The following is a 14,696-nucleotide window of genomic DNA, read 5'->3' as shown; positions in this document are numbered from 1 at the left end:
AGGGTCTTTTCAAATGAGTCAGCTCTTTGCATCAGGTGGACAAAGTATTGGAGTTTCAGCTTCAGCATCAGTTCTTCCAATGAATATTCAGATAACTAAGGTGTTTATAAGGAGGAGGAGGGAGAGAGAAAGTGGGTGAGTGAGTAAATGAGAATCAACCTAAATGATGGGTTCTCAGAAAGGAAAGTTGTGTGTGTGTGTACAGAGATATAGATTAAAATACATACTTTTTTTATTATTTGTTTTGTTCTTTGCTCTCAAAGGATAAAAGGTTCTATAATAGGCTAATTGTTTTTCTTATTTCTTCCTATGTCCTAGTTGGAATGGAGCAAAAGAAGTGATTACTAAGTTTAATACTGGAAAGTCCTGTGGATGAGGATGGCCTCTGATGGATTCAGTTCAGTTCAGTTCAGTCACTCAGTCATGTCTGATTCTTTGTGACCCCATGGACTGTGGCACGCCAGGCTTCCCTGTCCTTCAACAATTCCCAGATCTTCCTAAAACTCATGTCCATCAAGTCGGTGATGCCATCCAACCATCTCATCCTCTGTTGTCCCCTTCTCCTCCTGCCCTCAATCTTTCCCAGCATCGAGGTCTTTTCCAAGGCATCAGTTCTTTGCATCAGGTGTCCAAAGTATCAGAGTTTCAGCTTCAACATCAGTCTTTCCAATGAACACCCAGGACTGATCTCCTTTAGTATGGACTTGTTGGATCTTCTTGCAGTCTAAGGGACTCTCAACAGTCTTCTCAAAAACCGCAGTTCAAAGGCATCAATTCTTCAGTATATGGTCCAGGTTTCACATTAATACATGACTACTGAAAAAAACCATAGCTTTGACTAGAAGGGCCTTTGTCGGCAAGGTAATATCTCTGCTATTTAATGTGCTGTCTAGGTTGGTCATAGTTTTTCTCCCAAGGAGCAAACGTCTTTTCATTTCATGGCTGCAGTCATCATCTGCAGTGATTTTGGAGCCCAAGAAAATAAAGTCTGTCACTGTTTCCAGTGTTTCCCCATCTATTTGCCATGAAGTTGTTAGGTAGTTAGAATAGGAAAAAGGAGTCCAGAATGGTGGTGGCTAAAAGACAAGGAAGGGAAAAGCCTGCAAAAATAGAACAAAGGAAAGTCCGAGGACCAGAGTGAGGACCTCAGGTAGAACAAACAGCACTCCTGGCTAGCCCAGTTTACATAGGGCAAGCCTAGTGGGTGGGGGAGAAAAAATATATAAAAAGAGGAGCCAAAGGGGCAGATCTCTCTTCCTCTCTTTCTCTCGCTCTCTCTGTCTCTCTCTTGCTCTCTGTCTCTCACTCTCTGTCTCTCTCACTCTCTCTCTGTCTCTCTGTCTTTCTCTTGCTCTCTCTCTGTCTCTTAGATCTCTCTCTACTCTTCCCGTCTTTTGGGTCGGCATGCCCTCATGCCTCAAGGATATATTTTCCTTTATTTTCTAAATAAAACTGAACTGTAACACGGATCTGTAACACTGATCTGTCCAAGAGCTGTGACACAGTCTGTCTGTCCAAGGTCTGTCTGAGGGCTGTAATGCTGGTCCATTGCTTCAAATTTTTGTTGTGACGATACAGAACTGAGGAAATTACACACTCGAAAGGGATGGGACTGGATGCCATGATCCTAGTTTTTTGAATGTTGAGTTAGTTTGCAGTTAGGCAAATTACCTTCCATCCTGAGAGGACTCTGGGTTTACCAGTTTCTGAGAATTAATCATTTGTCCACTGCAAAGTACATGGTCTACTTGTGCATGCCTAACTGTGCCTGTGTCAGTAGGTATCTTTGAACTGATAGTTGTTCTTGGGATTATTGAGAAAAATAACATATAGACATTTTATATTTTATACTGGTGGAGAGACCATGAAGACAGACAGTGTTTAAAAGCCCACCCCCAACTGTCTCTATAGAGTGACTTACCAAAGTTATTTTAAAATAATAATTTAGAATAAATCCCAGGTTAGACTATTAGTAGGAGGATGATTGAATTGGTATGCTTCCAGGTTAATATCTAGTAAATAATCTTTTCAACTTTGGAAAACATATTTATTTTAAGAAAGATAAACATTTAAAAAAAAATTCTGGGAATATATATTTTTATTCTTTCACTCATGAAAGAAAAACCACTATTTAATTAAATCCACTATGGAGCTTGACATTGAGTTTTCCTGCCTTCCTTTGTCTCTCACCATCAAATCCCCTCACACTGTCACTCATTACGGAATTCCATTCTTCCTCAAGGTAATACACATAACAAATGCATGTGACCTTATTCCAAACAATACGACATTAAACAGAAAGCACTCTGAGAAACATAGGACTATTTTTTAATAGGTATCACCAATTATTCCAAATGGATTTTCCAAGTAATAAACATTATTTAGTATGGAAAATTAATATATAAGTTTCAAGCAACATTGAGAGGAGAAAAATATTTTAGGAAGCATCGTGGTAGACAGGGGGAAGCATTTCCTGACTTTTAACTTATAAATGCATGTTTATTATTGTTACTTATGTGATACAGATTAGCAGCTACACTCATACTTCTGATCTATGTCTTGATACATTTTTTCTTTCCCATATTTAGCCAGGAAAAAAGAAAAGAAAAGAAAAGAAAAAGCACTGGCTTACTTCTAAGTACAAGGTTTCCATTAATCTCAATTTGACTCCAATTTAGCAAATAAATTTATTTTTAACAGGAAAACCCAAACAATGAGCTAGAAATTGAAGATATTATATACAAAGTGAAGTTTTGTTGCCTATAGGGCAAAAGCACAAAAAACAAGAATGGCTTTAAATTAATAATAAAATTGTATACATCCAGGTGTACTGAAGGAAATCTTTCCCATATCTACATAAATACTGCAAGCATACAGAACTGTTTGTGTTAGACAATCAACAATTATCACCAAATTAATATTATTTTTAAAAGGACATAACTTATAATGTTAAAATCACCATTTCAATAAAAATCCCCCACCCCAATCTGGGATATCACAATTTTTTTTTTCAAGATTTGTGAAAATAGAATATCATAAATTTCTTAGCTGGATTAAGGACATTTTGATAATGAGAAAAATATATGTGATCATTTTTTAAATATTTATGTGTGATTTTATAGAAGTATTTACCGTTATTCTAATAATCTATATCAACGATATTTATCAAAATATTTAATTTGCAAAACATGGATCAATAAATATGAAAATATATATTTACTGTACCATTTTCAAACAAATTTTTGGCCACACCATGCAGTCTGTAAGATCTTAGTTACCTGGTCAGGGACAGAACCTGGGGCCACAGCAATTAATGCACCAAGTCCTAACCACTGGACCACCAGGGAATTCCCCTTAATTATATCTTTAAATGTGATCATTTCAAATTTTTAAAATAAATTTAAAAAATTACTTACATGTTTATTACTGACAGAGTATACTTTTCTTAAATAATGTATAGATATTGTTAGTTTGATTTGTTCATAAATTATAAAATGTTCATAGTCATAAATGCATAGAGTTTTCCTTGTATCAACAGAGTTAAATAAGTTACTTAAAAAAACATCAAAATATAAATAAATAAATGACCATTTATGTGTTGATTATGTTTCGTAGATAAATAATGTATAATTTAAACCTATGAATGGCAGAATAAACTTATGGTAGATTATATACACACATTAATGAATACTTAATGATTAAAATGATCACAATATAAATATTCTGAGTTCACTTACCTTAAGAACATCTCCTTGTGCTAAATGAAATGTTCTGGCTGAAATATTGATTCCCTTTCCTGCTTGAACCTGAATACTATAAATGCATTCATGGTTGTTTTCATAGTTCAGTGGATAATTTGGAGAGAGCAAAATGCCTTCATTATTTGTTGCAGATGCACCACATTCAGCTGCAGGTAAAAAAGAATATTGAAAAAACACAGTTTAATAGAAAGCATTATCATTTAAAGTAATGTAAAGTATGTAAGTGTAGATGTATTTTACTTTAACTAGAGTCTAACATGAACAAAATGTACAGAATGGTTCTGTGTTGAAGATGACTCATTCCCTCTCAAACAACAGATGGGAAGAAGGAACTACTACACTACTGCCCTGTACAGAACACTTGTACATAAATAGAAATAAACAATAGTTTCAGTATTTTCTGGCCTTGGATGAAGGGACAGCATGGAAAAAGAAAAAGAACAAAATATTTTCGGGATGCATTTTAAGTTTGTAGATCTCTAACTAATTTACTATTTTAAAATCTATTTACTTTAAATTATAAAAAAAAGTAAAGAGATCAATTTTTTAGAATGATTCTTAATCTTTTCATTTTTACCTTTTTTTGAACTTGTCCCTTCTTCCTCCCACTAGTCAGTTTTTTTTATGACCAAAGAACTTCAGTAACAAAAAGTAGAATAAACACTACAGTGTCTTTGAAAATGAATATAATAGATAAAACCCACAAACCAGTCAATAATGGCAGAGGTTTGGGCATCTTTGGAAATTCTATTAATTTTCCTAGTTTCAAAGAGAGAATGGATTAAGGCACTCTCTAATCAGCATATGATACTGCTAACTCTCCAGGACTAACTTTGCAAAATTTTAGTGTCTAACCACTTAAAGAGAACTATGAATTTCTCATTTTTAAAAATTTAATTTCAATGTATTACTTTAAAAAGATTGTAGTAATACTGCAAAACCAAATGAGTTTTTATAATTCCCAAACATGCTCTTTAGGTATCAGAAATTCAGTGAACTTATCAGCTTTCTATCTTATGTAATAACTTGCTTCATATTATCATTCCATAGGCCAGGGAGAGTCACATTATTCAAGGTTATTACTTTTTAGAAATAAGATTTTTAAATTAATGCTTCATGGGAAGAGTCATAGGAAGTATACAACAAATACACAACAAGGTAGAAGATGATGAATTGCTTTACTTTTTAAATGCTAAAACATTAACAATAATCTGGCAGAAGAAAAAGCACATGTATACCTGTGATGGATTCATTTTGATATTTGGCAAAACTAATACAATTATGTAAAGTTTAAAAATAAAATAAAATTTAAAAAAAATAAAATAAAATGGATAACCAAAAAAAAAAAAGAAAAGGCTAATGAGGAACTGAAAATGATCAAGAGGGAGTAGTCAGTATAATATCAACATAGAAAAAAATAATAAAACTAGTGATGTGATGCTAACAATCAACTAGTCACATGACATATCACCTAGTAAAGCTCCTTCAAGCGACTTTTAAGGTAAAAGAAAAACGAAAAACTTTACAGACTTTCAATATTGATTTAAACTATATATATTATGTAGCAGAAGATTTTGTTTCCTTGAAACTAAATTGTCCTTCACAACATGAATATGAAACCAGCTGATAGAGCACAAACTTGTAGAGATTCCTATGCTTTTAATTACACTATGAAAAGTGAAGTGTTAGTTGCTCAATCATGTCCAATTCTGCAACCCCATGGACTGTAGCCTGTCACACTCCTCTGTCCACAGAATCTCCAGGCAAGAATACAAGAGTGGGTTGCCATTCCCTTCTCTAGGGGATCTTACCAACCAAAGGATCATGCTGTGTAATAATTCAATTTGCCCTCACCTCATATCATCTGAATTACTGAGAAATTCATCCATATAGGACACCATAACATAATACATCTTTCACTTAGTGGGAAAAAATCATTTCTATTTTATTTTAAAAAAATTTTTACTAGAGTGTACTTGACTTAAAATGTTGTGTTAGTTTCTGCTGTACAGCAAAGTGAATCATATACATACATATATATATATATATATATATATATATATATATACACACACACTCTGTTTTAGATTATTTTCCTATGCTGCTGTGCTGTACTGTCACTCAGGCATGTCTGACTCTTTGCGATCCTATGGACTATAGCCTGCCAGGCTCCTCTCTCCATGGGATTTTCTCAGAAAGAATACTGGAGTGAGTTTCCATTTCCTTCCCCAGGGGATCTTCCTGACCCAGGGATTGAACCTGCAACTCCTGCATCTTCTAACCATTCTTTGCAAATGGTTAGAAGTATGTATATGTTAATCTCAGTCTCCTAATTTATACCCTCTTCCCCCCCAGTGTGTTTCCCTTGTGTCTCAGCTGGTAAAGAATCTGCCTGCAATGCAGGAGACCTGGGTTCGAACCCTGGGTCGGGAAGATCCCTTAGAGAAGGGAATGGCTACCCACTCAAGTATTCTGGCCTGGAGAATTCCATGGACTGTATAGTCCATGGGGTTGCAGAGTCGGACATAACTGAGAGACATTCACTACACTTCACTTTCACTTTCCCCTCAGTAATCATAAATTTATTTTTTATATCTGTGACTCTATTTCTATTTTGCAAATAAGTTCATCCATATCATTTTTTTTAGATTCCACATATAAGCAGTATCATTTCTCTGTCTGATTACTTTACTCAGTATGATAATCTCTATGTCTACCCATGTTGCTGCAAATGGCATAATTCCATTACTTTTTATGGCTGAGTGATATTCCGTTGTATATATGTATCATATTTTCTCTATCCATTCATCCACTGATAGACACTTAGGTTGTTTCCAAGTCCTGACTATTGCAAACAGTGCTGCAATGAACAGTGGGGTGCATGTTTCTTTTCAAATTATGGATTTCTTGAGATATTTGCCTAGGAGTGGGATTACAGGATCGTATGGTAGCTCTATTTTTAGTTTGTTAAGGAACCTCCATAGTGTTCTTCATAATAGTTTTATCAATAATAGTTGTACCAATGTCCCACCAACATTGTAAGAGGGTTCTCTTTTCTCCACACTTCTCCAGCATTTATTGTTTGTAGATTTTTTGATGATGGTCATTCTGACTAGTGTGAGGCAATATCTCATTACAGTTTTGTATTGCATTTCATTGATGATTAGTGATGTTGGGCATCTTTTCATGTGCTTTTTGGTCTTTTGTATTTCTTCTTTGGAGAAATGCATATTTAGATCTCCCACCCATTTTCTGATTGGGTTGTTTGTTTTGATATTGAGCTGAATGAGCTGTTTGTGTATTCTGAAGATTAATCCCTTCTTGGTCACCTCCTTCGCAAATATTTTGTATCATTTTTGGGTTGTCTTATTTAAGGTTTCCTTTGCTGTACAAAAGCTTTTAAGCTTAATTAGGTCACATTTGTTTATTTATATATTTTTATTTTCACTACTCTAGGAGGAGGATTGAAAAAGATCTTCCTGTGATTTATGCCAGAGAGTGTTCTGTCTGTGCTTTCCTCTAAGAGTTTTATAGTATCCAGTCTTACATTTAAGGCTTTAATCCATTTTGAGTTTACTTTTGTGTATCGTGTTAGGGAGTGTTCTAATTTCATTTTTGCTTTATTTTATACATGTAGCGGTCAACCTTCCCAGCATCACTTATTGAAGTGACTTTTCTTCATTATATATTCTCTCATTCTTTGTTAAATTTAAGTGATCAGAGGAGCTTGCGTTTGTCTATGGACTTTATGCTCTGTTCCATTGTCTATATTTCTGTTTTTGTGCCAGTACCATGCTGTTTAATTATTGCCACCTTGTAGTACATTCTGAAATCAGGGAGCCCGATTCCCCCACCTCTGTTTTTCTTTCTCAAGATTGCTTTGGCTACTTGGGTTTCTTGTGCTTCCAAACAAATTGTAAACATTTTCTGTTCTAATTCTGCAAAAAATGCCATTGGTATCTTGATAGGGATTGCACTGAATCTATGGATTGCCTAGGATAGTATGGTCATTTTGACAGTACTAATTATTCCAGTTTAAGAACATGGTATATCCTTCCATCTGTTTCTGTCATCTCTGATTTCTTTCATCAGTATCTTATAGTTTCCTGAGAACAAGTCTTTTGCTTCCTTACATAGGTTTATTTCTAGGTATTTTATTATTTTTGATGCTGATTGTTAGTGTATAGAAATGCAAGAAATTCCTATGTATTAATTTTGCATGCTGCAACTTTACCAGATTCATTGATAAGCTCTAATAATGCTCTGGTAACATCTTAAGGATTTTTTATATACAGTATCATGCCATCTGCAAATAACAATGGTTTTACTTCTTCTTTTCCAACTTGGATTCCTTTTATTTCTTTTTTCTCTCTGATTATTACGGTTAAGACTTCCAAAACTATGTTTAATAAAAGTGGCAAGAGTGGACATCCTTGTCTTGCTCCTGATCATTTCTATTTTAAATTTTCCTGCTTTCCTCCTCACTAGCTTACTGGAATCTAGGCATGCTTATGGGGTACGACAAATATTCTCAGATAATACAGAAGATCCAGAATATACATATGTGTTTATTGGTTAGATTATTTATTAGGGAGTGCAAGCACTTTTAAATTATGTTATAGAATCATGGAGTTCTGAAAATATAACAGCTTGCAAAATACTGAAAACACTCATTTATAGCCAAAGCTTTACTATTCAGAGGTTAGTTTTAAAATTAAGCTCTTTTACCTATATGGTTTTGTCAAGTTATTTTCCTCTCTAAGCCTCAGTACTGTTATTATTACAGTGGAAATAATAATACCCTCTTCAAGGTATGTTTGTGTGTGTTATTACAGGTAAATAATACATGTAGAGCATTTAGCAGAGAACTGGCATACAAGAAAGGCTTCCCTGGTGGCTCAGACTGGAATCTGCCTGCAATGAAGAAGACCCATATTTGACCCCTGGGTTGGGAAGACATGCTGGAGTAGGGGATGGGTATCCACTCTAGTGTTCTTATCTGGAGAATTCAAGGGATGGAAGAATCTGGGGTGGCTACAGTCCATGGGGTCACAAAGAGTCGGGCACAAGAACTCAATAAATTAAAGCTATCAATATGAATATTTTATGTATAAGTATAATGGTAGCATCATGCTGTATACAAAGAAAAATAGTTTAGGATGTATATATATATTGCCCCAGTGTGATAGAAAGGCATTTAGGTCTGAAAGCCAACAGACTCTTCCTAATTTTGGAGAATTATTTATGATATTAAAATTATGTTAACTGAACATATTACAAGCCCCACAATAAAGGCCAAATGATAGGTTACTTCAGCTACCCTTCAAAATACACTAATAATTTATTGTAATATTCTCAACATTTGAATAGGTATTAAGTGACTTCTAATTTAAACATTGGTTTTTAGTACATAATTTAAAGGAGAGTTTCCTTTTATATAAAAAATAACCTGCTTTGGTCATATTTTAATATTTCAGTTGGTTCTAATGGAAGACATTTTTACATATTGAAGTATAGGGAAATCATTCCAGCTAATTAATGATTTAACTTGAATTTTATGCCAATTAAAACAGCCTGTTTGTAGTTTACCAAAGATATATTGAGGCTATGGTTTTTCTAGTGGTCATGTATGGATGTGAGAGTTGGACTGTGAAGAAAGCTGAGTGCCGAAGAATTGATGCTTTTGAACTGTGGTGTTGGAGAAGACTCTTGAGAGTCCCTTGGACTGCAAGGAGATCCAACCAGTCCATTCTAAAGGAGATCAGCCCTGGGTGTTCTTTGGAAGGAATGATGTTCAAGCTGAAACTCCAGTACTTTGGCCACCTCATGAGAAGAGTTGATTCATTGGAAAAGACTCTGATGCTGGGAGGGAGTGGGGGCAGGAGGAGAAAGGGACGACAGAGGATGAGATAGCTGGATGGCATAACTGACTCGATGGACATGAGTTTGAGTGAACTCCGGGAGATGGTGATGGACAGGGAGGCCTGGCGTGCTGCAATTCATGGGGCCGCAAAGAGTCAGACACGACTGAGTGACTGAACTGAACTGAACTGAACTGAAAGATATATTGCACATCTGCTTCAATAATTAAAAAATAAGTTACAATGACCAGAAGGAAAGAATACCCATGTTAAAAACAAATATTAAATGCCTCCTTTCCTAAGATGCCAATGTTGGTACTCCTTTGATTTATAAAACTCCCTTCACAGGTGCTGATGACATTCTGACTCACTATACACATGGTGATATGTTTTTTGTTTTTTTTTTTTAAGCCTTGAAATGATGTATTCTTGACTTGTTTGATTTTTTTTTTTTCTCTTTGTTCTGAAAGGATATAAAACTGTGCTAAAACCATGCTTCTTTGGAGCAATTCTTTAAGTTATCTGAGAGGCTTGTCTCCAGGCCATAATCCTCAGTTTTGCTCAGAACTTTTTTCTATTCCTAGTTGCTTAATATGTCCATTGACATTTCCGTTGTAAAATAGCTACAAATTTGGTGAAATAACAATCAGGACTGAAACCAGAATAGAAGAATATAAGGAAGAAAATCTGAATTAAATTAGCACATTTCTCATTTAGTCAGGACTCATTATAAATTGTGGGCCCAGAACAAACTTGAAATACACTGTACTTGTTGAAAACATGTTAAGAATTTCAAGAGATCAATAGAACATTAAACTAAGCATGGCCCTTCTCAGCATGAAGCCCCTACTGTGGGACTGCATGGATTTCACATCCATAAAGCCAATTCTGCATTTATTTTTTGTAACAAATCTACAAAGTAAAACTTATTTTCTCCAGTTTTATAGATGAAGACATTAAACTGAGCTTCCTTGCTAAAATTGGACAAATGGTGTATATCAGAGATGAGATTTATTTATCTGTCATTGTCCATGGTATTAAAGGTGTGAACACATAGTTTCTCTTTCAGATCAAAATCATTTTTTTAGTGTGAAATGAGGGATTATTAATAACTATTCCACAGAGCAGTTGTAAATTAAGTCTATTCCAGATAAACTGAGTTGGATTGCTTTTTAATTTATACTTTGATGCACACACTATTTAAGGGCATTATATTAAAAATTAAAAGCATTATTTTGTGCAGGCTGGGGTATATCCTGGTGGTCAGAATACATATAATTTATAAATCTGCATTCCATTATTCATAATTATTAATGCTTGGAATGATGATCTTATATCATGGAAACATCTTAAACATAAAAAGATGAAAATCTGTTCAGGATGTGCTACCTATGTATACAGAAAAGCAAACAAATTTAATTTTTATGAGTTTTAATAAAATAAAATGTTTTACTAACAACAAGTAAAGGAGGAACTTATTTAGCCACAGTGCTAAAACCCAGAAGTTATGAGATTAATAAACTTTTCACATGGAATCTCATCTTTGATTTTATCTTTTAATTTAAAATATACAAAACATTGGCTTCTTAGCACTAGATGCAGTAATAACATCTGCCCTGTATAAGCTCTTTCCACACTTTGGCTACAGAAGTTTTGTTTGCCAACTGGAATTGCACAGGATTAAATGTTGAAATTAACAATTATCTTTGCACAGTTTGACTATCTCCCAAGTCTAGCTCAGCTGGTAAAGAATCCACCTGCAATGCAGGAGACCTGGGTTCAATCCCTGGGTTGGGAAGATCCCCTGGAGGAGGGAAAGGCTACCCACTCCAATATTCTGGCCTACAGAATTCCATGGACAATCCATGGGGTCTCAAAAATCAGACACAACTGAGCGACTTTCACTTTCACTTCAAGTCTAGCAATGAACATATTTCTATGTCTGTTGCATAATTTCCAAATGTAAATCTAATCCTGTACTTTCTGCCTAACAAATACTCACCATCAGCAAATCAAATCCACAGAATGTCACATAAGGCCATTTATAATGTTACCCTTGCCTTTCTAGCTATTAGCCACCATTACTTCCCCTGGACCTTGTAATTTGCCTATCTTCAGCTACTGGCCCTTTGCTACAGTCTCACATTCCAGGCCTTTGTACATTTTGCTTTCTCCTCTTGTAAGCACAACCTCTAGTCCCAAGGGATGCAGTTTTAGGGTCCAAATAAAGAAGAAAATGACTTAACAAGAAATAATTGTGTTATAGTTCTTTCCAGCATCAGGTGGCTGTGATGGTGTAAGGAATAAATCAAACAACGTTACATTGAATTATCAAGGATAATTCCCATAAATAGTCCTGGCTGCAATGTTCATAAATGTCCAGGAAAAATACTTAAACTATGACACTTTTCATTATATATGATGTAACTATCACAGCATGTTTTTACAAGGCATATTATTGTCAAACTGTTATTGAATATTCTCAAGAAACATTACTATTAACTGAGAAGAGAATCTAGCAGCAAAACAGCTAAAGTTAAGAGAGGAGAAGAATGACTATTTGATTCTAGGAAGGTAAGTTTATTTTTAAAAAAGACAAAAAAAGTCAACTACACAGTAAAGAAGAGTTTGAGTAAGGGAAACTATAAAATCCAAGTTGAGTTGAAAAAAGATGAGCTGAAAAATAGTCATCATCTCCCATCATAATGATATTTATGGATGCGCAGCGGTCACTGAACAAACAAATCTGTGACTTTATTGCATCAGTGCAGTGCTAGGGCTTCAGTCAGGTGCTATATGATGAATTACATATATAAGGTAATAGCTACTAAATCATGTCCAGCTCTTTGGAATCCATTGGATTGTAGTCTGCTAGGCTCCTCTATTCAGGCAAGAATATTGGTTGTTGCTGTTGTTTAGCCCATAGTTCTTCAGACACTCTATCAGATCTAATCCCTTGAATCTATTTGTCACTTCTACTGTATAATTGTAAGGGATTTGATTTAGGTCATACCTGAATGGCCTAGTGGTTTTTCCTACTTTCTTCCATGGACAAGATGGCGGAGTAGAAGGATGTGTGCTCATCTTCTCCTACAAGAACTCCACAGTTGCAACTAGCTGCTGAACAATCATCTTCAGGAGAATGTTGGATCCCACCAAAAAATGATACCTTGCATCCAAGGGCAAAGGAAAAGCCCCAACAAAATGGGAGGAAGGGTGAAATCATGTTTAGAATCAAACCTCATACCTGCCAGAGACGCTTGGAGGGTACAAACAAAACCTTGTGTGCACCAGGACCCAGGGACCACACAAGAGACTGAGCAAGACCTGCCTTTGAGTGTTTGAGTGTCTCCTATGGAGGCATGGGTCAGCAGTGGCCTGCCACAGGAACAGGGACTCTGGCAGCAGACCTTCGATGTGTGGCATGTGGCTTAAGTCCTCTTGGAGGAGGTCACCATTAGCCCCACCATAGAGCTGTTGAGCAGACAACCCACAAATTGAAGAACAATTATAGAAAAGAAGTTCTCACACTGTTGCAAAAGTTCTAGGGCCCACAACAGATTTCCCAACCTGGGGATCTGGTAAAGGGACTGAGAACCCCCAGGGAATTTGACTTTGAAGGCCAGTGGGATTTGATTACAGAACTTCCATTAGACTGGGGAAACAGACTCTTGGAGGCACAAAAAAACCCTTGTGCTCACCAAGAGCCAGGAGAAAGCAGCAGTGACCCCACAAGGGATTGAGCCAGACTTCCCTGTGTGTGTCCAAGAGTCTCCAGTGGGGGCATGGGCCAGCAGTGGCCTGCTACAGGGTAGAGGCCCCGAATACAGGAGTCCTGGGAGCCACAACATGCTGGCATAAGTTCTTTTGAAGGAAGTCACCATTATAGCCAATGGAAACAGGAAGTCACCATTACCAACAATGGAAACCAGGAGAGACTTTATTTTTAGGGGGCTCCAAAATCACTGCAGATGGTGACTGCAACCATGAAATTAAAAGATGCTTGCTCCTTGGAAGAAAAGTAGTGGCCAACCTAGACAGTGTATTAAAAAGCAGAGACATTCCTTTGCCAACAAAGGTCTGTCTAATCAAGACTATGGTTTTTCCAGTAGTCATGTATGGATGTGAGAGTTGAACCTTAAAGAAAGCTGAGTGCCGAAGAATTGATTTTGAACTGCAGTGTTGGAGACAACTCTTAAGCATCCCTTGGACTGCAAGGAGATCTAACCAGTCCATCCTAAAGGATATCAGTCCTGAGTGTTCATTGGAAGGACTGATGCTGAAGCTCCAGTATTTTGTCCACCTGATGTGAAGAACTGACTCATTGGAAAAGACCCTGATGCTGGGAAAGATTGAAGGCAGGAGGAGAAGGGGTTGACAGAAGATGAGATGGTTGGATGGCATCACTGACTCGATGGACATGAGTTTGAGGAAGCTCTGGGAGTTGGAGATGAACAGGGAAGCCTGGCGTGCTGCAGTCCATGGGGTTGCAGAGTTGGACAAGACTGGGTGAATGAACTGAACTGAACTGAACCATTACAGCCATTACTCCCACGGTAGTTTGACCTCAGGGAGGAAACACAGCCCCAACCATCAGCAGAAGACTAAATTAAAGATTTATGGAGCATGGTACCACCATGGACAGACCAAGATCCAATTTGCCCAACTGCCAGTACCTCCCATCAGTAAGCTTTCACAAGCCTTTTATCCTTATCCATCAGAGGCCAGAGAGAATGAAAACCACAATCACAGAAAACTAACCAATCTGATTACATGGGTCACAGCCCAGTCTAACTTAATGAAACTATGAGCCATGCCATGTAAGGCCATTCAAGACAGACGGGTCATGTTGGAGAGTTCTGACAAAATGTGGTCTGCTGGAGAAGGGAATAGCAAACCACTTCAGTATTCTTGCCTTGAGAACCCCATGAGCGGTAATACTGGAGTGGTAGCCATTTCCTTCTCCAGGGATCTTGCAGACCCAGGGGTCAAACTTGATTCTCCTGTGCCTCATTTTCTTACTTGCTGAGCTATCAGGGAAGCCCATATATATATATATATATATATATATATA

At 36.4% G+C, this 14,696-nt stretch overlaps 1 protein-coding gene across 1 annotated transcript in view; it reads right to left on the bottom strand.

Moving 5' to 3' along the window:
* Positions 1-14,696, bottom strand: part of CSMD3 (CUB and Sushi multiple domains 3) — a 1,491,512-nt gene that overhangs the window by 415,682 nt on the left and 1,061,134 nt on the right. The window contains exon 23 of the mRNA XM_010863441.1: positions 3,738-3,907. Coding sequence (XP_010861743.1) covers positions 3,738-3,907 — 170 coding nt within the window. The remainder of the gene's footprint in view (positions 1-3,737; positions 3,908-14,696) is intronic.

Source organism: Bison bison, unplaced genomic scaffold (genome assembly GCF_000754665.1).
Source record: "Bison bison bison isolate TAMUID 2011002044 unplaced genomic scaffold, Bison_UMD1.0 scf7180017864491, whole genome shotgun sequence".
Taxonomy (NCBI): Eukaryota; Metazoa; Chordata; class Mammalia; order Artiodactyla; family Bovidae; genus Bison; species Bison bison.
This window is presented reverse-complemented; position numbering and strand designations above follow the sequence as displayed.